General features: G+C 39.8%; 1 protein-coding gene across 8 annotated transcripts in view; it reads left to right on the top strand.

Moving 5' to 3' along the window:
- Positions 1 to 23988, top strand: part of BACH2 (BACH transcriptional regulator 2) — a 257457-nt gene that overhangs the window by 185334 nt on the left and 48135 nt on the right. For 7 of the 8 annotated variants that reach the window (XM_014578684.4, XM_006133289.5, XM_089776889.1 and 4 more), the window contains one exon: positions 14997 to 15251. The exons of the other annotated variant lie outside the window; for it this stretch is intronic. In XM_014578684.4, coding sequence (XP_014434170.2) covers positions 15009 to 15251 — 243 coding nt within the window. In that variant the 5' untranslated portion in view covers positions 14997 to 15008. The remainder of the gene's footprint in view (positions 1 to 14996; positions 15252 to 23988) is intronic. 8 annotated transcript variants of the gene reach the window in all.

Here is a 23988-nt window from a genome sequence, read left to right as displayed (position 1 = left end):
CTACTGCTAAAGATGCTGTGTGCATTTAACTTCTCCCCTCCCGTTAAATAAGAACTTAAAATAGTAACTACTGGGAATCCAGCCAGTCTGCAACCCATGCACATTACCATGTTAGTCTGCCCGCTCAAGTGCTAAATTCAGTCATGGAGACTGAATATAGGACTTGAGCGGGCAGACTAACATGGTAGCTGGATCTATTATCAGTGCATTCATGTTCCCTAAGTCAGGCCTATCTGTTGTGGACATAGACACTTGCAGAAGGCAGAGCATTGAGGTTCCAAGGACACCTTGGCTATTCTTCTTCTCAGCCGGTCTCCAATTAGAAGTCACAGGAGCCTGCTGGGGTAACTCCAAATCTTTTTCTCCGTCCCTCTTGGATGATGAACATCCTCAGTGTTTATCCTCCCATTTCTTGTACAGGTTGAAACTCTCTTAACCAGGATTCTCTGTTCCACCAACATCCATGATCCGGCATGGATGTTGCAGGACCAGAGACTCCTGCGGGGCTGGCATGGCAGTAGGCTGTCAGCAGGTAGGCTGTCAGCAGGTAGGCTGTCAGCAGGTAGCTGATGGGTAGCATGTGGCTGCCCACTGGGGCTGAGAGCCACGGCGCACATGTGGCTGCCCAGGGAGCCCTGGTGCACATGGCTGCCTGGAGCCCCGGCCCACAGTGCCAAACTGCCCAGCGAAGCCATGGCAGCAATAGCTGCCCAGTGGGTGGGCAGAGCAGCGAGGTCTGAGGAGCTGGGGAGCTGACTGGGAGGCCAGTGGCTGGGCCAGGGGGGTGGTGTCAAGCGTCCAAAAATGATTTTCCATGGTCTAGCAAAGTCCCTCATCCGGGGCCAGTCAGGTCCCAAGGGTGCTGCATTAGGGAGGTCCAACCTGTAATGAATCTGTGCATAAGTTATAAATACCACTACCAGGCAAGTTCTTGCTTTTTGAAACAGCACAGACATATTGTTTAGTTTTTTTATTACCATGTAAGTTCCCTCCTGAAAGGAATAAGTTTGGGATTTTTTTTCCATGCTGCTTTTTCCAGTTGCATAGTTGCACCTTCTAGATAGGACTGTGATTCTTCTTTTTTTTTTTTTTTTTCCTGGCATTTGTGGCTGGCATGCTTGCTTCCGGCTCATTTGTTCCTCCGCCTTCTGGAACACTGATATCAAGTCAGAGGGGAAAAATAGGTTTGCGGAGTCCAAAAATAATCTCAGAAGGAGGGTAATGGGTATTGGAATGCTGGCTGCTGTTACATGCAAATACAAAAGGTGTCTTCATATCTCAGTCTTGTTAGTCTTCACTGACTAAAATTATAAGCATAGAACTAGGGGTTTTGTTTACTCACTTCACTCCAGTTTCTCCGTTACTCAAAGGGTTAGTGACTCTGTTATTCACCTTGGTTATCTGGAGTTATCAACAAACTTGTTTATTAACCACAATTCACATTTCTTCCCCTGATCACTGCAGGTGCATCTTGTTTCATATGTGTTTCATCAGTGCAGCCATTGCTGTCTGGCCTCTTATCCTTCAATATGCATCAAATATTTTGAGAAGATGTCATGCATTACCTGCAAATACTAATTTCCAGCTGGTATTTCTCTAGTGAATCTTTCAAGTTGATCTGTATGAACTCCTACAGTTTACTAGATTGGGGCATTTTCCCTGAAGAATACTCTGTCTCCTTGCTGGTGCTTTCCTTTCTGCACAGTCAAGACAGGAAAGTACTCAGTTCTTACCATTTGCAGGCCTGCCCAGCCAAAAAGTCTGTCGATATCTGACTGTCTTTTTTCATACCTTGGGTGGGCTACCACTTCATTGTCATGAAAATACTGTTGTAGTACTGTTTTCTGTAAGCTTGCTGGCAAGACAGTCTTGTTACTTTCATGTACCAGCAAGTTGTTAGCTGTATCAACGGGTTATTGTTCCTGAATTGTGTTGAATTGCGATCCAATCTGGATCTCCTTCAGTAATCTACTGGTGCACCAAATGTAACACAGGGTCTTAGACTGTTCTTGCCAGATGTCTTCAAAAGACCAGGCCCTCTCTGCCTTTATGTGGCTGAGAGCATCTGCAACCACACTGGGCTATCAAAATTTATGGTGAACTGTGACTGTAAATTCAGACAGTTTATGAATTCATCTGCACAGGTGCCCTGGGATCTATCTTGTAAGGAGCCAATGTAGGGCACTGTGGTCTATGTAAACTGTGAATTCCATTTTCTGTTTATAGAGATGATAGGCCTTGAGGGTGGCAGTGGTAGCTCTGGACTATTTTGAATTGCCGGGTTCTGGGGCAGTTGTCCCTTTTGTCCCTTCCTGTCAGCAGACCTGCCCTCAGCCCTGCCCCGCCACAGATTATGTGCAGAATGAATTTTATTATGTCCACCAATATCGAGACGCCTAGGCTCAGAAACCTAAGCAAAGTGAACAGATAGCAGAAGAAGAGATCGGTTCTTCTCTGGGAAGCCAAGTACAAGATTGACCCTGAACTGGGGACCATATAGCCGGAAAGGTTCATGGGCAGTGCCTTCTCCAAACACCCTGCCCTGTTCCTCTTTGAGAACCAGCAGGTCCTGTAGGGCCCTGCTCAGTAGCACCTTTTGTTAAGTGATTTATTGTTTGGGCAATAGGAGTCACACTCCAAATTGAAGAGACATAGTGGGATGTGAAAGTGTAACTGTAAATGGTTAACTGATGAGTCTGGGCTCATTCAGTAAGCACTGTAAGTACCAACTCTGGTGCACGCAGACGGACTGCAATTCCTGCTAAAACCCCCAGGCATACAACATAACATTAAAAATAACAGCTTAACGCTAAGGTAAATAAATGGCACCACCTAATGGTGGAGGTGCTCTCTGCACTGAACATTACAATATCCTAGTTGTGTGTGCGCAAAACCCCCTTTTTCTGAAAAAAGAAAACGTCCACACTGCTTGTTTTTCGCAAAAACCCCAGCACAAAAACGGATCAGCAGAAAATATGCAAATTAGATTGTGACTCATGCAAATGAGTCCCTCATTTGCATATTTTTTGCTGAGAGTACTCGTAGTGTAGACGCAGCCATACTGAAATATAACTGATAGTGCTCAAACATAGCTTGGTTGGGAGTTTTTCCCATTCTCCAGACACTGTTGTTTTCACTGTTTAAAAGATAGTACAAAAATGTTTACAAAACTGAAACAGCAGAACATTTCTTCTCATGCATGTAACCTGCTGGCAGCAAAATCATGTTATGAATTCAATCAAAAAGTCCCAACCACAATGCCATCTTAAAAAACTTTCAAGATGCCATTTTAAGACAATGGGCTTTCTACCACAACCTGAATGTCAACATATTTTGGTTATTTTAGACCAGCCAGGAAGGAGGTATTCCACCATCAAAGGGCCTTCTGACACTTCCCTTGTATATATCCAGGGAGCCTACAGCTTGAATGTCTCCACTGAGCTAAACTGTGGCAGTATGATAAGGACAGGTGATGGCTCCAGGATGATGATCCCAAGCTATTAAAGGATTATACATCAAAACCATCTGATTTAAATTCTGTCTGTTGAAGACAGCCAGTGCTGCTCTTGAGGTATTGATAAAAGGTGTCTCCTACAACATGTAGACTTCTGTGTTCTGCCCTAGTTTTAGCTTCTGAATGGCTTTCAGGTGTTGTCACATGTTCATCTTGCAGTAATCCACTTTTAAAGTGCCAGAGGCATAAATCTCAGTGATAAGATTCTTATTTAAAGCCAAAGTTGCATACTCCTGGCTATGTGCAGGTTAAGGGGGGGGGGGGGGGAGCCATCTTGGCCAGTAGTGCTATTCAGAAATCTGGCTAGATCCCCACGTTATAAACTTCTGATGATAAACTTCTGGTCCTGTCCTCAGTGGACAATTTATCATCTTCCTCTTTATAACAGTCTTGTACATACTTAAACACTGTTATCTTGCCTCTCTTGGTCCTCTCTTCTCCACACTGTTTGCAATGGTTCCTCATGGGTCATGTTTTCTTGACCTTTAATTTTTGTTGCTCTTCTGTGAACATTACTCCAATTTGTCCACATCTTTCCCGAAGTGTGGTGTCCAGAACAGGACAACTCAGCTTTATCAGTGCTTAGTTGAGTGGAAGAATTACTTTTGTGTGTCTTGCTTACAGCACTCCTGCTAATACCTCTCAGAATGTTGTTTGCTTTTTTTTTGCAACTATGTTGTACTGTTAACTCATATTTAGCGTATGATTTACTAAGCTACCGTGATCTTTTTCTGCAGTACTTCTTCCAGTAATTTCCCATTTCGTATTTGTACAATTGATTTTTCCTTCCTGAGTTTGCTACTTTGCATGTGTCCTTACTGAATTTCACCTTGTTTTTCAGACCATTTCTCCAGTTTAAGATCATTTTGAATGTTGTTCCTGTCCTACAAAGCACTTGCAACTCTTCCCTGCTTGATATTGTCTGCAAACCATAAGCGTACACTCTATACTATTATCCAAATTATTTATGAAGCTATTTATAGAACCAAACCCAAGACAGATTGCTTCAGATCACCAATTGATATGCCCTTAGAGCTTGAATGTCTAAAAATCCCTACTCTTTTGCTAGTTTTCCAACCAGTTGTACACCTACTTTTATGGTAGGTCCATTTCGGCAATATGTCCCTAGTTTATGGATGAGATGGTGTCAGTTGACGGTCAGGGCAGTGAGTCCCTTATGACCGGCTGAAGTTCTTTTAAATTGTGCTTGGTTCTGTTACAGCAACTGAAGGAGTCAGGTTAAAGCTTAAACAGTTACCGTACTATTTTATTGTTACAGGGTAAACTTAGCTGTTAAATGCTACTGCTGTGTTACAGATAACACAGCCACTACAAAGGACAGGACAGAAATTACACTAAGAAGTCACTTACAGGTACCATGAAACCCTTTTGGTTCTCTGAGCTCTTATTAAATGCATGCAAAATAGACACCTAGCAGGTATATATTCTCACCCCTGCGTTCCAGAGTTGGCGTGGCCAGCGTCTTTTTCTCAATCCCTCGGGAAGAAGTAGGGCGAGATTGGGCGTCCCACAATCAATACCTGCCAGCAGGTGTAGATGATTGGAGCTCAAATGGGGTGGGCTACTAAACCCCTCTTTATACCCCTTGGGTCATGTAGGCTTCTTCCTGGTCTCAAGTGGCCAATTAGGAAAAATGGCTTTGAATGCCAAGTTTCCCACGAAGGGTGCAAAGCATAATTCACACCTGGGAAAATGCAGACAATGGGTACCTCTGGTATGTGATGGGCGAAGATTCCTCTCCTGGGACAGTGAAGGCGTGTCAATTACTGGTACTAGCCATCACGGCGACGGGAGGCCTCCCAGTCATCAGCTAGCCCATTTACTGTCTGGTTTCTGTTTATGGTAGAGTCAGGGACAGGCAGCACACCTGCGTTCCCAGGGCATCAAAGGCTGACTGCCTTTCTCTTGCTCTCTGGGGGTTGGGGGAGAAACAAAATGGGGTTCATGTCTGGCTACAGATGGTCATGAGAGACAATATCAGAAGCCTTCCTAAAATAAGTATATATCAGAACCGCTGCTTCCCTCTTATCCCCAAGGCTTGTTACCCTGTTAAATAAGGATATTATGTTGGTTTCACATGATTTGATTTGACAAATCCATGTTGATGTTTATCTGTCACCTTATTATCTTCTTGATGCTTACAGATTGATTATTTATTTGCTCCTTTATCTTACCAGATACCAAAGCTAAGCTGACTGATCTATAATTTCATGGGTTGTCCTTTACTCCCCTTTTTTTAGTTAGGTTCTGTATTTGTCCTTTTCCAGGCCTCTGGGATCGCTCCTGATCTCCATGAGTTCTCTTAAAGAATTTTCAGATCACTCTATCTAGTTCCTAAAGTATTCTAGGATGCATTTTGTCAAGCACTGCCAACTTGAAGGTGTCTGATTCAACATCTTAACGTGCTCTTTCCCTAATTAAGCCTCAGTTTCTGACACATTTACAATGACGCTCATTATGTTTGTTGCCTGATCTACTAGTCTTTGTGGTAAAAAGTGAAACTAAAAAGTACTTTAACACTTGGGACTTTGATGTATTTTGTTATAGTCTTTTCCTCCTTCCTTTGAGTAATGGGCATACTCTGTTGTTGGTCTTTCTCTTGCTTCTAATGTATTTGTAATTTGTTATCTTGTTAAACTTTGTCCCCGGCTAGTTTAATTTCCTCTTGTGCCTCTGCCTTTCTAACTTTGTCCCTAAAAGTTTGTGGTGTTGGGGGGGGGGGTATTAATTTTTACTATTTCAACCTACTTTCCATTTTTTGTATGAATGTTTTTTGAGCTTCGTATCTGAATAAGCTTTTACCATATATCCTGTTTTCCCTGCTATTGGGATAGTTTTGTTCTTGTGCCCTTAATAACATCTCTTTAAAAACATGCCAGCTGAACTCATTTTTCCTTTAGATTTGCTTTCCATGCTATCTTACCTATCAATTATCTAAGTTTGCTAAAGTCTGTCTTCTAGAATTCCACTGTCTTAATTTTTCTGTTTTCCTTCCTGCCACTCCTAGAATCATGAATACTGTCATTTCATGACCACTTTCACTCATGCTGCTTTTCACTTTCAGATTTTCAACCTGTTCCACTCTATTTGTCAGACTCAAATCTAGAAGTACCTTTCCTCTAATCACTTTTTCCACCTTCTGTACTAAAAAATGATCTCCAGCATATTCCAATAAACTTTTGGAAAATCTGTGCTTTGCTCTTTTGTTTTCTGAACAGATGCCTGGGAGGCTGATCTCTCCCATCAAGTCCTGTGCTTCAGATGATTTTATTTGCCTTGTCCACCTCTTCTTCCTGCTTAGGTGATCTATAGTAGATAGATCCCCACCATAGCATCATCCTTGCTTTTACTGGTTATATTCTTACCCAGAGATGTTCAGCAGTTCTGCCTTACTTCTATCTCAACCTCAGTACAAGAGTATAATTCCTTGGTATACAGGGAAATACCTCTTCCTTTTGTTCCCAGCCTGTCCTTTCTGAACAAGTTATATCCTTTTATACCAATATTCCATTCATCTAAATTATCTCCCTAAATCTTTTTTATGCCAATTATGTTGTAATTGTATTTCCCATTCATTCTGTTTATTTCCCGTACTTTTTGCATTAGTATACAGACATCTAAGATGTTTGTTAGATTTTCCCTCTGTAGTCCCTCTGGATACACACACGATACATTTAGATCTAGTTTCATGGCATGGGGCCTACTATTATGTACTCGCAATTGGATGCAAATAGCACAATCCAGCAATTTCAGATTGGGCTAAAATCAGTCTTGCAGTGTCATCCAGCCAGATTAGTTATTCATGAAAAGTTGGGAGCCTTCTCCTTTGTCAAAGAATGTAAACATCAATGCAATGAGTCAAAGATAAGGATTCTTCCAGATATGGAAGACAGTCTAAGGGTTTCAGTGGGGTAGCTGTGTTCGTCTGCAACTGAAAAAACTTAAAAAACAATGAATGGTCTATGAGCATAGCAATATCTGTAATCAGCAAGTTCTGTGTACATGGTTGCTATTGTGCTGGTGTATTTCATTTTCTTTATATTGCAGTCTGTAGTGAGCAGGGGTGGCTGCTCACTGACCCCGAGGGGGAAGAACCTCTCTCCAAGGCCTGGTGGGCTGTGCCAGATCCTGCCCCTTTAACTCCACAGAGGTCAACGGGTGGGGCAGGTAGGATAAAAGCCCAGCCCAGGAGCTCAGTAAGGGCCCAGCTGCTGGAGGAAACCGAGGCCTGCCCTGAGCTCTCAAGCCAGGAGGGCCTTGAGGACCTTGCAGAGGCTGAGGACTGTCCCAGACTGCCAGGCTCTTGCTTTGAAGATGAGACCGTCTACACCCTGCCCAAGGGTTCAGACTGCATGACCCCGAGAACCAGCAGCCAGTGTGGAGCCAGATAGATGCTGAGGGGGGAGTTAGGAAGTGGCCCAGGGGAAGCTGACAACTGTCAGGATGAGTGTGTCAGCATGTTATGGGCGGGATCCCCACTGACCCCCAGTGGTAGTCAGGGCTGCCACCAATAGGGCCCTGGGCTGAGGGGCCCCCCTGCCTGCGTCCCCTCTGCCATCCCACATACCGAGTGGCAGTCTCCACCTCCCTGCTTGTGCCTGGGGAGCTGTGTTTGTTTGGCTGCCCTGCCCTGAATCAGGGCCTGGGTCTTACTAACTAGGACTGCTTCATTCTGCTGCCCACCCTGAACCAGGGCCTGAGCCTTACTAACTGGAACTGCTTCATTCTACTGCCCACCTGAACCAGGGCCTCGGGCTTATAGACTGTGGGATGGTGTTCGTATCACTGACTGCCCTGCTCTTAGGGCTCCCCAGTTTGGATGGACCCATTAGACCTCTACTTACAGGCCTGAGCACAGGCCAGGGGCCCAGGACTCAAACAGATGGCTTACAAGTCACACTGAAAGGCTTCTCTCCCAAATTAGGGTCACATTGCAGTAGGCACAACACACACGTACAGTAAAATGTAGTTCTGCCTTCTAGGAGCTTACCATCTGTTTTTGCACTGGAACCTATCTTCTTTCTATAGCTAATATTCATCTGCTGTGTTTATGCACAACTGAACAATATGAGTAAGCTTCCAAACTTATGCACCTATTGACAAGTCTTTATCCTAAAGCTAAGAATGAATTTTCAGTATTCTCAACTCTAATAATGTGGAAGAGCACAAAGTCTGGAGGAATTTGACAGGTCACATTGTATAAACTATCCTAGCAGTTGGATTGGACAATTTCCATATGTATATTCAGAAGGGGTAGCTAGAAAACAAGCATTCTGTTTCACAGAACAAGTTGAGGTTTTGAAATTAGTTTTACGTTGGAGCCAAATCATGACTGTTTCAGTTTTTTGAGAGACCCATGCCAGAATAGCCAATAGGTTAGTGAGTGGCCTGAAATCTTCCCAGAAATTCCCTCACAATCCTGAGAAACTGTTTCAATGAATCAGCATTTACCGACCAAAAATATTCTAGCAATATTCCCCACCAGCTCTACAGTTCAACTTGCATAGGCAATAGTCATAATGGATACAAAGACTTGGCTTCTGTTCATTGTCCTCTAGTATATTCCATGATCTTGTTTCTAAATACTGGAAAATATTTTATTAATTTGCATTTTTCTCATTTGGCAATGCACCTCGGGCTTTGAGACACATACTATTTAAACAATACAAGAAGCTAATCAACTAAGGACTCAGTCACAAATGATCAAAGGCCCAGGTACCGTATATTTGACTTTAAGCAGGCCCGTGTAGCCTTGACTGGTCCATTGCTGTATTTTCAGTAAACTTTGGTGATAAAAGAAAAAGACATTAATGTGTCTGAGGATGACATAGCAAATTACTCCTGCTCTCTAACCTTTTTAAATTGCTAACACGGTTGTAATCTGTAATTACAAAAATCAGTGTGAGAATTGTGGCACTGTATAATTATCTTTCCTGATACTTTATTGCTGTATGAATTATTAATCCAAATCAGTCTTGTGTAGCTTTTGTGGCAACTAAAAAGAATAATGTATAATTAAATTTCATTATTTCTATTTTTATGCTGATGTTTTATGATGTTGTAATTGATAATTAATTGATAAAAACTCACGCAATACTTGGGAGTTTCAGATGACTGCGAAATGTTTGGTGTTCAACATTTATTAATTAAATAATGAGTTCACTGAAGAGACCTTTGTGTATAGTCTGCTGTTAGTGAGCTCTCAAAACTGCTGAATTAATCATTAAGCTTTTTCAATAGTTTCTTTTAAGGAGAGGCAGCAAAGATATAAATGGGTATATTGATTATAAATGATTCCTTTGTAATAGGAATATAAATAATTAAGAGCTCAAAATAATAGATTTTAATGCTGGTCATTTTCCACAGCTCTAAGGAACTTGTTAACTGATGCATTGAACTTTGATAGGTTTCATCTAATACCAAACTTCTGCTTTTATTCAGCAAGTAATCTTCATGGAACGAGATATTTAGGAGAAAATTGGAAGATGGGACCGATTAACCAGTTCTCCTTATTTCACCTTTACAACTGTTTGAGACACTACATAGCTTCCCTCTACAAAGATAGGATTTGTAATCCTAAAAGGAGTATTTACTGTTTCTCGACTAACCTTTGCAATAACTATTTTCACATGAATCCTAATTGGTATCTCTTGTAGCCAGTGCAAGAGCAGAAAAGCTCAGAACCATGACTTCATCCTGCTGGAAAAGAGATGTTGCCAATTTATGTGCACTTCTGCTGTACAGTCTTTCTAACTAAGTCTGACCTGGGATTCTTTCTTGTGCTCGAGCAGTTATTTTTACAGTTATTCATAAAACCCTTATTCTGGGTAACTAGTTCTTGAAAGTATCAGAGGGGTAGCCGTGTTAGTCTGGATCTGCAAAAACAAAAGCTTTTGTAGTTTTTGAAAATATTACAAAATGTAATTTATGAAATAGAGCTTTAAAAAACTGTACTTTATTATCAGACCTCATGGCTTGATCCAGAAAAAAGTGACTGGAATCTTTTTTCTACAGGGCTTAATGCAACCTCTATGGTATGTTTCCTAGCATTTCATGCCATTCATTTTGCACTGGATCCAGTGCTGTGATTCTTAATGGTAAATTACACAGTTTTACTTGTAGGCTTTCATGCTAAAAATTGAATGTCAAATTGAGGCGACACCAGATAAAACTTTCCTGGCATATTACAGCAGAGTTGTTTAGAGTGCTGTAATATTCCAGAAAAGTGTTGTAAAATGCTCAGTCTCGTATCCCTGACCTTAATGCTTGTACATCATGAACTAAAGAGTCATCTTTGTTTTCATTATGGGCCAAATGAGGCCATCAGACAATACTTGAATTAACAAGAGCCTTTTCCATCTCTCCTCTCCAGCATGGTGATTTGGTATAGAAAGGCTGCCTGAACCCTCCACTTCCACTGTTATGGCACGTGTCAACAAATAACTGTCCGCGGTACAAAAAAGTAGGCTTAGACAACCAATTAATTTCATATTGGGTTAGATATAGCCACTGGCTGCTAGGGAAATGACTGGTGACAGTCATTACAGATCAAATTCAAACCAGGGATTTCTGTAGTTAAAGGCTTGCTGAGTAACTGGTGGGGAAACACATGGTGATGTTCTGACCAGCTTTGTAATAATTCCACTAGCTTTGTAATAACTTCTTTAAAAAATTGATAAGAGCAATAGTTAAAGAGGGAAATTACTAACTAGTAACCAAAAATGTAATGTTTGATTCACACAAGTATTTCCTTATTGCACTATTACTGTAATAAACAGATTGCAACTTCAGGCAAAGTGTCTTTTTTTAAAACTGAAAATATAATCAATTCTTTTTATTATCTGCCAAGTTTCAGGTTACTTTTACAGTTTCAGAATCATCTCAGACATTACAGATATGAGATTTGCCTGAAAAACTACATTCTCCATTTAATTGTCATTTGTGACTTTCAGATTTTCCCACTTATTTTTTTCTTGTAAAACCTCACATTTTACACTAATCAGGAGTGACCACTTAAAACACTATTTTACATTATCATTAGCATCTAAGATCAGTTATGCAGAAAGCTGTGAGTAGGCTGAGTATCATTTTCTCTTTACCATAATCCTAATAAAATGATTGCAACCATTTCTGATCATTAATCTCACTTCGTGAGAAGAATTTTTGAGCATAAATTTTCTTAATTTAAGAAACCAAACCCATAACAAAAAGTAAAACTGCAGAAAAACAAAATGACATCCTTCCACTGCAGATCGGGTACATATCTATAAAAAGACACAATAAATGAGAGGTAGATGATTGGTATTCAGCATTTCTGAAAATCAAGACACTTATTCAGGAGCTTAATCTTAGGCGCCTACTGTTGAAAATCTTGGCCTTCATCAGAAAGTGCAAAATATTCATAAGTCATAAGCATTTCATTAGGAATTCCTATAGTAGTTCTGGGATGTCAGAGTTATTGAAAGAAGATCTAAATCATGGTCTTTATGCTTTACAGAAGTCTAAAACTTCATTTTTATTAATCCATGTTACTAGCCCTAATCAGACAGAATATTATCTATATATATGCTTTAAGATTATTTTAGTGAAGTTCTGTGGCATGTGTTATTCAGGAGATGAGTAGATTATCACAATGGACTCTTCTGGATTTGTAATCTATGAATTTCTAAACTTAATTGAGTTGAGGAATATTCTTTGATTGAAAGAGTGAGTAGGCATTAGGGATGCTAAATATCAGCTAATTGAAGAATGAGTTAACCTCATGAATTCTTATCAATTAGTTGACTATTCTATAGTCCCAGGGAGGTGGGGCCAGCAGCTAGTGCACTCTGGCTCCACTCCCGAAGAACCCCCTGTATCAGACAGAAGCATGGGGTGCCAGGTGGGAGTTGGTCCGCAAGGGGAGCCAGTTTAAAAACCAGAGACAGCAGCCTCTGATACAGAGGCAGCAGAGCAGGGTAGCAGCAGCCTGCCTGCCCAGCTCCTAATACGCTTAAATGCATAAGGGGTAGGTCCTGGACTAAGCACAAGCGAGGACTGAGCCAGGCTGCTGGTCAGTTTGCTAAAAACTGTATTGGTTAGGAGGAGGGAAACGCGTGTAGTCTATAGCATTAACAGTAAGCTTTTGCTTCTTGGTTAATCGGCTACACTATTACAACCCTAGTATGTGGGAATGTGAAAATATAACCATTTGCATGGTTAACCGATGAGCCTGGGCTAATTGGTTAAAGTGCCTGGTTACACACAGCTCCCCTCCACCCCCTGCGGCTGCAGCCTCTGTGTCAGAGGCAGGGGCACGGGCCCCCTCTCCCTGGCCACTGGAATTAAATGCATTTTAACATCTCTAGTATGCATTTACATGTAGCAAAGAGGTCCATTCTGAAGCCTTTTCCTGATAGCTTTTTAAAGCATCGGACCTTCTGCATGATGATGATTGTTAGGAAAAATATCTAGGTTTCAATCTGGAACCACAGGAACAAAGCTGAATTGAGTTTACAAGTGCCCACAAAACCAACATTATCAAAGTAAAAATCTTCTAACAGCTGAGGAATTTTGCATCACCTTCCTACTGTAGATTCAGGTATTTATGTAAGCTATAGTGTATCAAAACAAATTGGTTGGTAACAATTAACTGTAAAGACTCTGAATAATCCACCATGGGAGTTAGGCAGGCTTGAAAAGTTTGTTTGTTTGTTTGTTTGTTTGTTTGTTAAATGGTGGTTACACTGTACATACGCAAACCAACAGCAACGTTTTGCTCAGTAATGATCACACAATTTTGACAAAGTAACAAAAATTGCTCTCCAAGAACTTATTAGTGTTTAAGGATACTTACTTTGTATATTTCAGTATTTGATAGTGATACTGTGTGTTATATTGGTTATAAAACTTTAACTTTTTGAAACTTTGTCTAATCACAGTAAATAATTATTGTCTGGACTTCACCCAACTTCCTGAAGCGGTGAGAATTTAAATTGATGATTTAAAAATAGTTTAAAATCAGCATCAATATTGCCCATTGAAATGAGCAGAAAATAAAAGTTGAATTTTGCATGGTAAGCCTAAATATAGCATAGAATACATTTCTGTTGTTTACTGGCCACAGAAATTAAAATGAGAAAGCAAAGCAAACAATGAGATTGACTTCCATGCTAAACAGAACCCTAAGATATTGAAGCATGGAGAATAAATTGTTTAATTATTGAGGTACACTTAGAATTCCCAAACTGATGAGAGAGAAGGTAAGTGAAGAAAAAAATCATTTTGTTTATATATACAGGGTGTTGTACATCAGAATCAAATAAGGAGTCTCCCAGTTAGCACTCTTACAACGAAGACTTGCATCATAGAAATGCATGGTCAGGAAAAAACTATTTAATCCATGCTTCTATACATTTCTAGATGGGGAAAACTCTTTTGCACCCAGATACTTCACTGGGGCTTTGCCCAGGCTCAGAGTTGGTCCTGCATATAAACTTGCGAAGTTGGAATCTTGGATTCCTAATTTAGAAATATAAGTAGAAGAAACGACGAGGAGTTTCCTGTGGCACTTTAGAAAAAGTAGAAACTATTCTTCATTTCTCAATAAATGTCTTAAACAACCAATGAATATGCATTATTTCAGACACACACACACACTGATTTTGAAAAACAGATCTAGTTATTGAGACAATAGGAAATGAGGTCTTCATAGGTAGGTTCTCTTCAATGTTCCTTCTATTTTTTCCAATCCATGGGCAGAAAAAATGTATGTGCACCAAGGCATGTGCAGATATTCATCACCAACAGAAATACATGCTGCAGTCTGTGCGTGCTCTGCTAATCATCTGGGCAGCATTTAAATCTGTCCTGGGCAGCTGCCCAAGCACTCGGTTTATAGGGAGCACTGGTTCTCTTTGTCAAGTACAATCTCTTGTTCCTTCTCAGTAAAGCCAGGGTTTTCAGTGTAAATTCTAAAAGTGCTGTCCACCTGAATGTGTACATCTCAACTTATGCAAATGCAACTTATGTAATGCAAAGCTTCTTGGCATTACAAAGCAGAAGTGTAAGAGTCAAAACCTGCTCTTTCTGTGGAAGACCCAATATTCTCCTATTTTTGGCTATAACTTTCCAAAGTTTTAAGTGTAATTACTTATACATTTTTTAAAATATTGGTAGTCTCTTATTTGTAGGTTTTTTGAGGACAAGTCTGAAATCTAGTTTTGATACTGTGTATGTGGGGGTGGGAGGGAGTCCATTAAACTAGGTAGAACAAAGGCATGTAATGTAAGCATCTTTCCAGATAACTTTCCTGAATTCTTTGTTCAGATTAAGAATTAATGTGCTCAGCACTAGTTCTGCAGTTTGCTGCCTAGATCTTGCAAGACACTAATTATGTTACCTCCGTGTGTCTGTTAAAATTGTGATTGCTGGAATCATTCTTCAGCAATATCTCTCCTTATCATTGCTGTTTCTATTTTAGGGTGTGAACGGAATGTCTGTGGATGAGAAGACTGAATCCCCCATGTATGTGTATGAGTCAACAGTCCATTGTACCAATATCCTCCTGTGCCTAAATGACCAGCGGAAGCAGGATATTCTCTGTGATGTGACTTTGATTGTGGAGGGGAAAGAGTTTCGAGCCCACCGGGCTGTGCTGGCTGCTTGCAGTGAATACTTCTTACAGGCGCTGGTTGGGCAGACGGAAAATGACCTGGTTGTCAGCCTGCCAGAGGAGGTACAGTATGTCATTATTCATCTGTTTGTAAAAACAACCCCCTCTCACATGGCAGTAATGGTGTACTTGCTGCTAGCCAGCTAACCCTCAAGGTCTTAAAAAACTAATCCAAATGTGCAGATTTTTGGATCTGACTCTGCATGACTGTTGCTATGATTTTTCTGTTTGGGTTGGTTAAGAATTGTTGGATGCCCCTTGAGAATTAAAGCATGAACGTATTCATTCACAGAACCATCTCTGCTGGAAAAAAAGCAGCCAGCATTTCAAACTAACAACTATAGCAAAGCTTTTAAATATTTGAGCTTCCTTTTCTTGCCATTGCTGAAAGAGTAGTACCCCAACAGAGGTCATTTAATGACTATAGCACCATTCAGTACATTATCTGGACCCTAATACTCTTCTGCTTTTCTAGATGGGAAATTTAAAATGCCATTTGGCTCTCAAAGTAGGATATTGTTTAAAATCATTTGACTTGTCATAGTATTTTGGGCCTCATTGCCACTAAGGATGTGAGTAATTGTGTAACTGCTGAAAATTTCAGCGGTTACACGCACCCACAGAGCAGCAGCCAGCTCCCTAGGAGCTGGCTTCTAAGCTGCCTCCTGGCACATGCTGGCTCCTACCTGCAGCTCCGCTCCCGGGAAGCTGTCTGCCACCCCAGCGCTGCTGCCTCTGATACAAAAGCACAAGCATGGGGTAGCCATTGGAGCCATTGCACGCTGGGGGCCATTTGCCTTTTATTGTTAACTTTTAAGCTGGCTTCCTGTACACACCAGCTCCCTAACAGTGGGGTGGGAGCCTGTGGATAACCGTTAACAGTCCAGGCTTATCGGTTAGTCGTTTACATGATTATACTTCTTACATCTCTAATTGCCACCCTCCCCTTTTCAGCCGTGTTTTGGTTCTTGTTCTTTACCCTGTATTTCTTGCTCAGCCTTGTTTCCTTTCCCTTCTGCTCATCTCTAGTGTGATATTTAACTGCCTCAAGTCACATGATTTAGGCTGAAAAAATATGCTGAACACAATATTTTGGAAAATAATTGTATAGGTATTAAAGGTGCAGGATAGCCCCTAATAGCAATGGACAGGAGGTGTTAAAGACAGAGCTCACTGGAAAATACATCTTTTGTTGTAATTTGCCACTAAATCACACCTGCTAGCTCATACTCCATGGAAGTAGTTCCCAACTTTTTTTATACTATAGACCGGCCAACTCATTCAAAAACTGTTGGCGGACTGGTACTGAAACATTTGCATCTTCATTATGGTAATTAATTTACTTGTACATTTGCATCTTCGTTGCGGTAATTTTAGCCCATGGTATATCCATCAAATCAAAAGGAGGGGACATGCTGGTTAACAAGAATTTGAAAAACTGCTGCACACACACACACACTTTTAAAAAAACAATAAAATAGTTGCTAATACTTGTAGTTGCTAATACTTGTTAAAGAGTATTCTCCAGTCTAAACCTTTTGCCTCAATTGCACCAGAATTAGAGGCAGGAGTTAACTGGTCTGACAGTGCTGACACATTCTGCACATTCATATTTTCCTATCCACTTAATAATGCATCCTGGCTGGGAGCAGCTGGAGGCCAGGAAAAGGCACCTGCCAAGCGGGGAAGGAAGAGAACGGGGTCGCAGGGGCAGCCGCCCACCACATGGCATTTGGCCCTGACAGCCGGGGCATACGCCAATCATGTGGTGCTGGGGCAGCCACCATTGTGCAGCGGTTGGCTCCGGTGGCTGCGGCAGCCACTCCCATGCAGCTCTTGGCCCTGCCCTCCACGCAGCCCCAGTAGGGACAACCTTACCGTGGCCCTGACTCCAGCTGCAGCACACTCGGCTGCCAGCCATGCCATTCACCTTGCTGCTGTGTGGGGAAGAGAGGGAAGTGAATTTTTTGGGCGCACACCTTATGGAGAACCCAAGCAGGCAGGGCTAATTAAAAGCTGGGAGCAAGGCCTGGGAATGTTCCGTGGCCTAGCAGGCAGGGGTTGATGGCCCGTCACCAGTCTGCAGACCGACGGTTGGAAACTGCTGCTCCATTGCACTTCACTAGCATGCATCAATCTGACATAACAGCTACACGAGGCTCACTTGTGGCTTTACCATGAGGAGGAGGAGATGTTGTGCTGGACATAAAATATTGTGTTCCCCACATAGTACAAATTAATGAATTAGAGTGGAAATCAGTCCGTGTAATTTAATGAGTCCCGAAACTAAAACAGTAAACGTCAGTTATGTATTGAATACACCCTTTGCTCTGGTTCCTTCAAATAATACTGTGTATAACTTCTAAGTTCTTGTCTTCTTAAATTGACCTTAAAGTTACTTAATGTATGTTTTGTTGTACACTACCTTTGCGTGTTTAAAAACTACCCTAGCAACAGAATTATCATTTAACACCATGTCAATGTCAGTAATAGTGTTGCTATGTATTATATTTCTACACTGGATTAATGCCAGTTATGCTGATTTCCAGACAGCCCAATTGAAATAGGTGATTCAAGTACCAGATGAATTTCAACGTAACGTTGCAAACTAAAATAATTTGTCATAAATAAACTGTAGCTAATACTTCATATGTATCACATAGGACACATCAGGAGGTATAAAAATTTATGATTTTTTCAAATAAAATCAGATTTTTTTATTTAAATTGGATTTGTATAAAAATAATAAAAATATTAAATTTCTCATTTAAAAATCCGTTACAGTTAACATGCTACACAAATATGTAATATCTACACTTAGTCTCATAAAAATGAATTAATGGCTGTAGTTTGTCCAGCCTAACAACTAGTTCTTGATTCCTGAAAGTTCTCAGTCTTCAATTTCTGGTTGACAGCAGACTAATATGTGCAGAGACAGACCCAAGCTGGATAGGATTGTTTTTGTTCTGCACTTATCTGGTGGTAAACTGGGGCCACACACAGCATAATTAGTTTAGACAGTGTCTTAAGACAGGAACAATATAAAGGAAACAATGGAGAAGGGATGTCAATGAATAGTTGACTATACAATTAACCAATAAGCCTAGGTTAATTGGTTAACCTTGTTGACTACTCACATACCTTTTCCCCCTTGCTGCCTCTCTCTCAGAGGCAGTGGACAGGAGAGGAAGCAGGAGCTGGTGCTTGGGGGAGCCATCTTAAAAGTCTTTCCCTCATCACTGGCTCAGCAGAGTCGCCTGCCCCACTCCCTGCTGCTGCCTCTATCAGAGGCAATAGTGTGGTAGGAAGGGTAGGGGAGGCTGCCACGAAGCCACCTCTGTCTGCAGTGGGCCCAAGTTCTCTGTAGACAAAGGCTGCTCTGAATCAAGCCTGGGTCTGCCACGGACAAAGGCTGGTCGCTGGCAGCAGCCCCTGTTCGGGGGGAGATCAGACCTACTCCCTGTGGAGAGGGGCTGCTGCTACCCCACACTGCTACCTCTGATACAGAGGCAGCAGCACATGGTAGCAGGGGGCTCCCCAGAAGTGGGAACTGGATTGCACTGGTTGCCAGCCCCGCCCCCAAAGACTACCAAATAGTCATGTAACTGACAATATTTTATGTGGTTATACGACTATTGAATTAGCTGATATCTAGCATCCCTAGGACAGAGGCAGCATAGAAAGGAACAGTGGAATGGAGCTTAAAGGAAAAGGGAACATACTATTCAGCACACACACAGCTTCCTGTATTCCACTACACTTTTGCCATAGAAAAACTATCGTGGCTTCTGGGTGTAAGACTCTATCTGGGAATATTTTGAAGAAATTTGTTCCCTAGGTTAAAAAAAGGAAAATGTGTCAAGTGTAAGCAAGTGCATAATGATGATGCAGGGCCTATCTGCAAGAATGAAACATCATAAGGATGCTTATTGGGAGAAAATAATGTGAACAAAACTGTAGGTATATCTGAAGAATAATGTGGATCAACTTTGCAATGCATCATTCTTCAAGACTCTCTCTATTCCTTGCAGTATAGGGTATGATTTAACAAATAAATTCCCAAGGGGTTTGGTATGTTGGGTGTTACTAGAAAAAAAAAAAAGTTTAGCTTAGCTAATCCTTATATCTTCTTTAATTAGTTAAGTAGGTTTAGAATCTTTCACCCTCATATACAGTCCAGAAAGCTACAGTAGGAGAAATCTAGAGTTGCCAGTTGCCACTGAGTATCATTCTCTTGCTTTATGTTACATAATACATGCCTCGTATTTTGGAACATCATGGTCAGAGACCATCATGATAATGCCATAAGTCTATTCCATATTTTATTTCATCATAACTCATTTTTTCCCAAAGGAACCTCATCCTATACTATTATACTGTTTTCAGTCAGCCCCCTAGACATTTAGAGTTCTCCAGACTTGTCTGTTAGAGTTAATAAAATTTGAAATTAAAAAAAAGGGGGGTTAAGGACATCCGTCAGCTGGCAACTCAGGAGGCCGCTACAATTGCAGTATGAAACATTTATGTAACATTTAAGATTTAGTTTAACAAAAATAAGTACTTTTTGCGTTTGTGTGAATGATTTGGTTCTTACCATTCCTAATGTACTACTGCTTCATCTGTAGCTTGACACAGGTAATGAGTAGTATGTATTATTTCCTAAATTAATAAAAATCAAGTTATCTAAAAATACACAAAGTACACTCTTGTAGATGTTGTAGAATGCTGTTCTGACCTGTAAATTAACATATTTTAGTGATCAGATTTGCACCATTATTTAAGAAATATGTGAAGAAGTATCAGTGGGAAACTTGATTTAAAGCAATGATTTTTTTATTTTTTGTGTGATTTAAATCATTAAACCCTGGATGATTTAAATCATTAAACCCACACCATCACTTGTATTATACATAATTAATGTTCGTTCATGATCTTGCTGTGGAAAAACCTATGTAACTTAGTGGTATAGGCAGTATTTTTATTGCAAAGCAATTTTGGTAGCTTTAAAAAAAGAATATGAAACATTACAAATGACACTGCTATTAAAATATAAAAATTATTCGCACCATATATAACATTTCAACCATACATGATTTCTATTATGTACCATCACCATTGAAGTAAATAGTATAATAGTAAAATAGTATATAGCATTATTTTTGGGTTAATATGACACTGTTACTTAACCATATATGTGAAATTCAAAACGTGTAAGGATTTAAGGCTAAATTATCTGCTACCATACACCATTGGAGTCAGTAGAATCAGAGAATCTGGCTTTTAATATTTTTCAGTGGCCTGAAATACAAAGTACTATATAGGGAATAAGAATTGTTAGTTTTCCATTGACCTAGATTTATTACATGGCAACAAGGCTTTACTTTTTTTAGATTGAGATAATTCTGTTTGTCAGAGCGGGATAAAGTACAGGTATTGGTTTCTTACATATGTAAATCCCTATATGCTAATTGGCTAAGAGGTCTTATTTATTCAGTCACTTGTTTATTTGAATAACTATTTTATGCAAATTCTTTAACTTCAGTTGTCAAATAGACATTTTTAGTCAATTGGAGATCAATGTTATGCATGACCATAGTATGGAATTTAATGGCACATGAAATTTCCTGCTTTTGTTGGCCATTCTTATCTGGTGGTTTTCATAGTCTCCTATACTTACAGATTTAAAAGTTGTGTGCCATCATCAAAGATGGTTTCTTTGACTTCTTTCTTTCTTTATATTCAGAAAACCTTCAAATTTTGCAAGAGGGGTCAGGAAAATAGGACGAAGCATTAGTTCGCTAGGTAGTAGCTGTATCCTAGGCTAATAAACTTTTCAAACCCAGAGATTTTCTGTCAGCACTTAATGCTCTGATGTTTTTTAGAAAAGGCTCATTTAGCTTGGGATATATTTAGTACCACAAGAACAAAAGTACCCTTAAGTTGTCCTTTTTAAAAAGCCCTGATCACTCAAAAGCTCACTAAACAGTAAGAAGCACTTGTAATATACCACAAATATTTCTAAGCATCAAGCTTTAGGTTCTCTTTGTGCTTTGAAATGGCAAAAATATGAAATTATAAAAATAGAAGTTAATGTCCAGTTAAGGTTTCAATGTGGCACTGGTGTACAGAATAGCATAAAAGCAGTTACCGCCACACTTACCTTATGTCAATACAATAGCTCATATGAGCTGAGTTATTTGTTTTATTTTAACAGAAGCTTATTTTTAACTATCCAAAGTAATACATCTTCCTTTCAAGACTAAGTTGCAGATTTGTTTTCTGTTTAGAGGCTGGAATTAGGACATCTGGTCTCTTGTCAAATTGATAGTGTTTAAATTAGACAAACAATGTGGATGGACTTATTTTGAATCATTTTTCTTTTTAAAAAGATGTTTGTTTCTACCATACTGATGAAATATCGTCATATCTTGCCTACCCACAGAATGTGGAATGGTTCAATTTAAATTGTTTTTTAAAACCAGTACACTATCTTGTGTTAGATGTTTTTATGTTGGTTATTTTAGTAATAAGAGTAGCTTATTTTGGTTTAGTTTAAACCTTTTCCTAATCAATTTAAGCCAAATTAGTACAGGCTATTTTTATATCAATTCAGTAGTGTGCACATAGCTTTCTATACAGACCTAACTAAATTGATTTCAGAGAACATCGTTAGTAAATTTGCTTACAGATGACCGAGCACATACTAAATTCATAGCTTGGTGCAGAATAGAATGAATAAGAACCATGTCTATGAGCATTAATTATTAATTTTATAAAATTTTTCACCCACCTTGTTTTATTTGTTCTCCAAAATTTGTGCATTTTTTTACCTGTTCTATTTTTAGTAGTTCTGTTAGGTTCTTGTCCTAGCTGCTCTTATTAAATGTGAGCCAAATTAATTCTGTTCTCAGAAAATAATAAGTTTCTAAAAAATGTTAATTTGATCCATATCCCTAACTGTTGTGTTTTATTTAATCATAAAAACTGGTCTTCCTTCCTTTAACAAGGCACTTAATTAAGCTTTTAATTCATGATAAGAAGTTAAATATCACTTGGGAGGTTTTTTTTTAATGGCTTCCACTTCCCATCCAGATTACAAAAAAAAAAAGGTGTGATAGAGCATACATGGCTGTCAGCCAAGGGTATTGTAGGTCATGCCAATATTAGCTGGCAGCTCGCCATTATCCAATTAACATTGCTTCATCGCAGCAAGTAATAGCTCTTGAGTAGATGATTGAGTCATTCATGCTGTAGTGGTACTTTACTTGTGAAAGAGCCAGTACTTCTAAGAATAGGTTTCTTATTCACTGTTATTACCTGCATTGCTTTGCCAATAAAAGTGCAGAGGCATTTAGTCCCTGTCAAGAAGCCAAAAGCTGAGCAGAAGAAAAACAATAAATTAAATATATCATTTCTCTTTGCTTCCTGAAAATTAAGATTCTGGTTAAACTCTGAAAGCATTTAAAAACAACTTGTCACAAGAAAATAAGAAACCCCAGCTAAAATAACCAAAGCTAGCATCCACAGGTCTCTTTTTCAGTTTTGCCTATACTTTTAGATTTTAGTGTTTGGAACAAATTTTAGGCACTCAAGATGATAAATCCATTAAGAGTATTAGGTAACTTTTCAGACCATGATGGAATTCTCTTCGGCATTTTTTTAAGTGATAAGTGTTAGATACAGGAACCTGGAATAGCAGGTTTGTATCTCCACAACCAACCAGGCGATACCACTGGCATTATAAGAATGATTTTCTCCTCCTCAATTAACTTTTCTATCTTCACTTGAATCTGTTTTATCTTCTGGTTCCCAGTGCCTCTGTCGTCTGAAGAAATTCACAGCTAATGCTGAGGTTAGGTATTAATGGGACCTTTCCAAAGCTAATGAGCTTCCAGGAAAAAGAGACACGAATGTCCATTATCTTTTTTCATTAATAGAATAATATTTACAAGTGAGATAGCAAATGGATTTAGCATAAGCTCTCTTAGAGCCTTTTGTCATTAACTTGGGGTCCATTATAAAATTTTCCATTTTTCCAATGATGACCGGACCCTAAAATCTGTTATGTATTTCTTTAATTTGCATGGACTGGAATAGTTAATCTTTCCAAGGAGAAATGCAGGCTGAGTGAGATTCTGGCTGCCAAAGACTGAGTATGCTAGAAAGCTAATGCATTCAACACTTTGGGTGGGATGGAAACAGGCATCTAACCTTAGGATGTTTCTTAACTGACAGCCATGAGAAATACTGGCAGCTGTTAGCCATCCAAGCCAGTCCACTGGCCTGAGGAAAAAATGCTGCGAATTAGCTAACAAAAGATGAATTGGGTTCAGGAGAAAATCAAAGGCAGGCTGCAGGATATCCGATATTACAGCACCCTGATGACTGAAGGAGATTACAATTCCTTTTTAATCTTTTTAAAAATAAAGTGTCCTTTTACCTTATCTTCATTCTCTTTGTGCACATATGAATATAATATTTTTAAGGAATTCATTGACTGGCTTTGAGAGGAAGCTTCCCAGGAGTTTGGAATGGAAGAGTCTGTTTACATCTGGAAGGGGGAAAAGACAATGTGAGGGTAAAATAATCTGCTTGGCACTTTGTTCCTCAAATGGGAAGATGCTGTCCAGCGTTGGACAACTATGAAAGCTCTTCTTTCCTTGGCAGTCCAAAGAGCAGCATTAGGAATATCTAATGTTACCTCTCAGAAAGTAGTAGGCTTTAAAGCGGTAGTCCCTTTTCACGTCTGCATCCACTATTAATGTTCTTGGCAAATCACAGTCGCTGTCTGGAATTATTT

This window comes from Pelodiscus sinensis, chromosome 3 (assembly GCF_052426305.1).
Source record: "Pelodiscus sinensis isolate ZL-2025 chromosome 3, ASM5242630v1, whole genome shotgun sequence".
NCBI classification, from domain to species: Eukaryota; Metazoa; Chordata; order Testudines; family Trionychidae; genus Pelodiscus; species Pelodiscus sinensis.
Note: the sequence above shows the minus strand (reverse complement) of the source record. Positions and strands in the feature narration are given on the sequence as shown.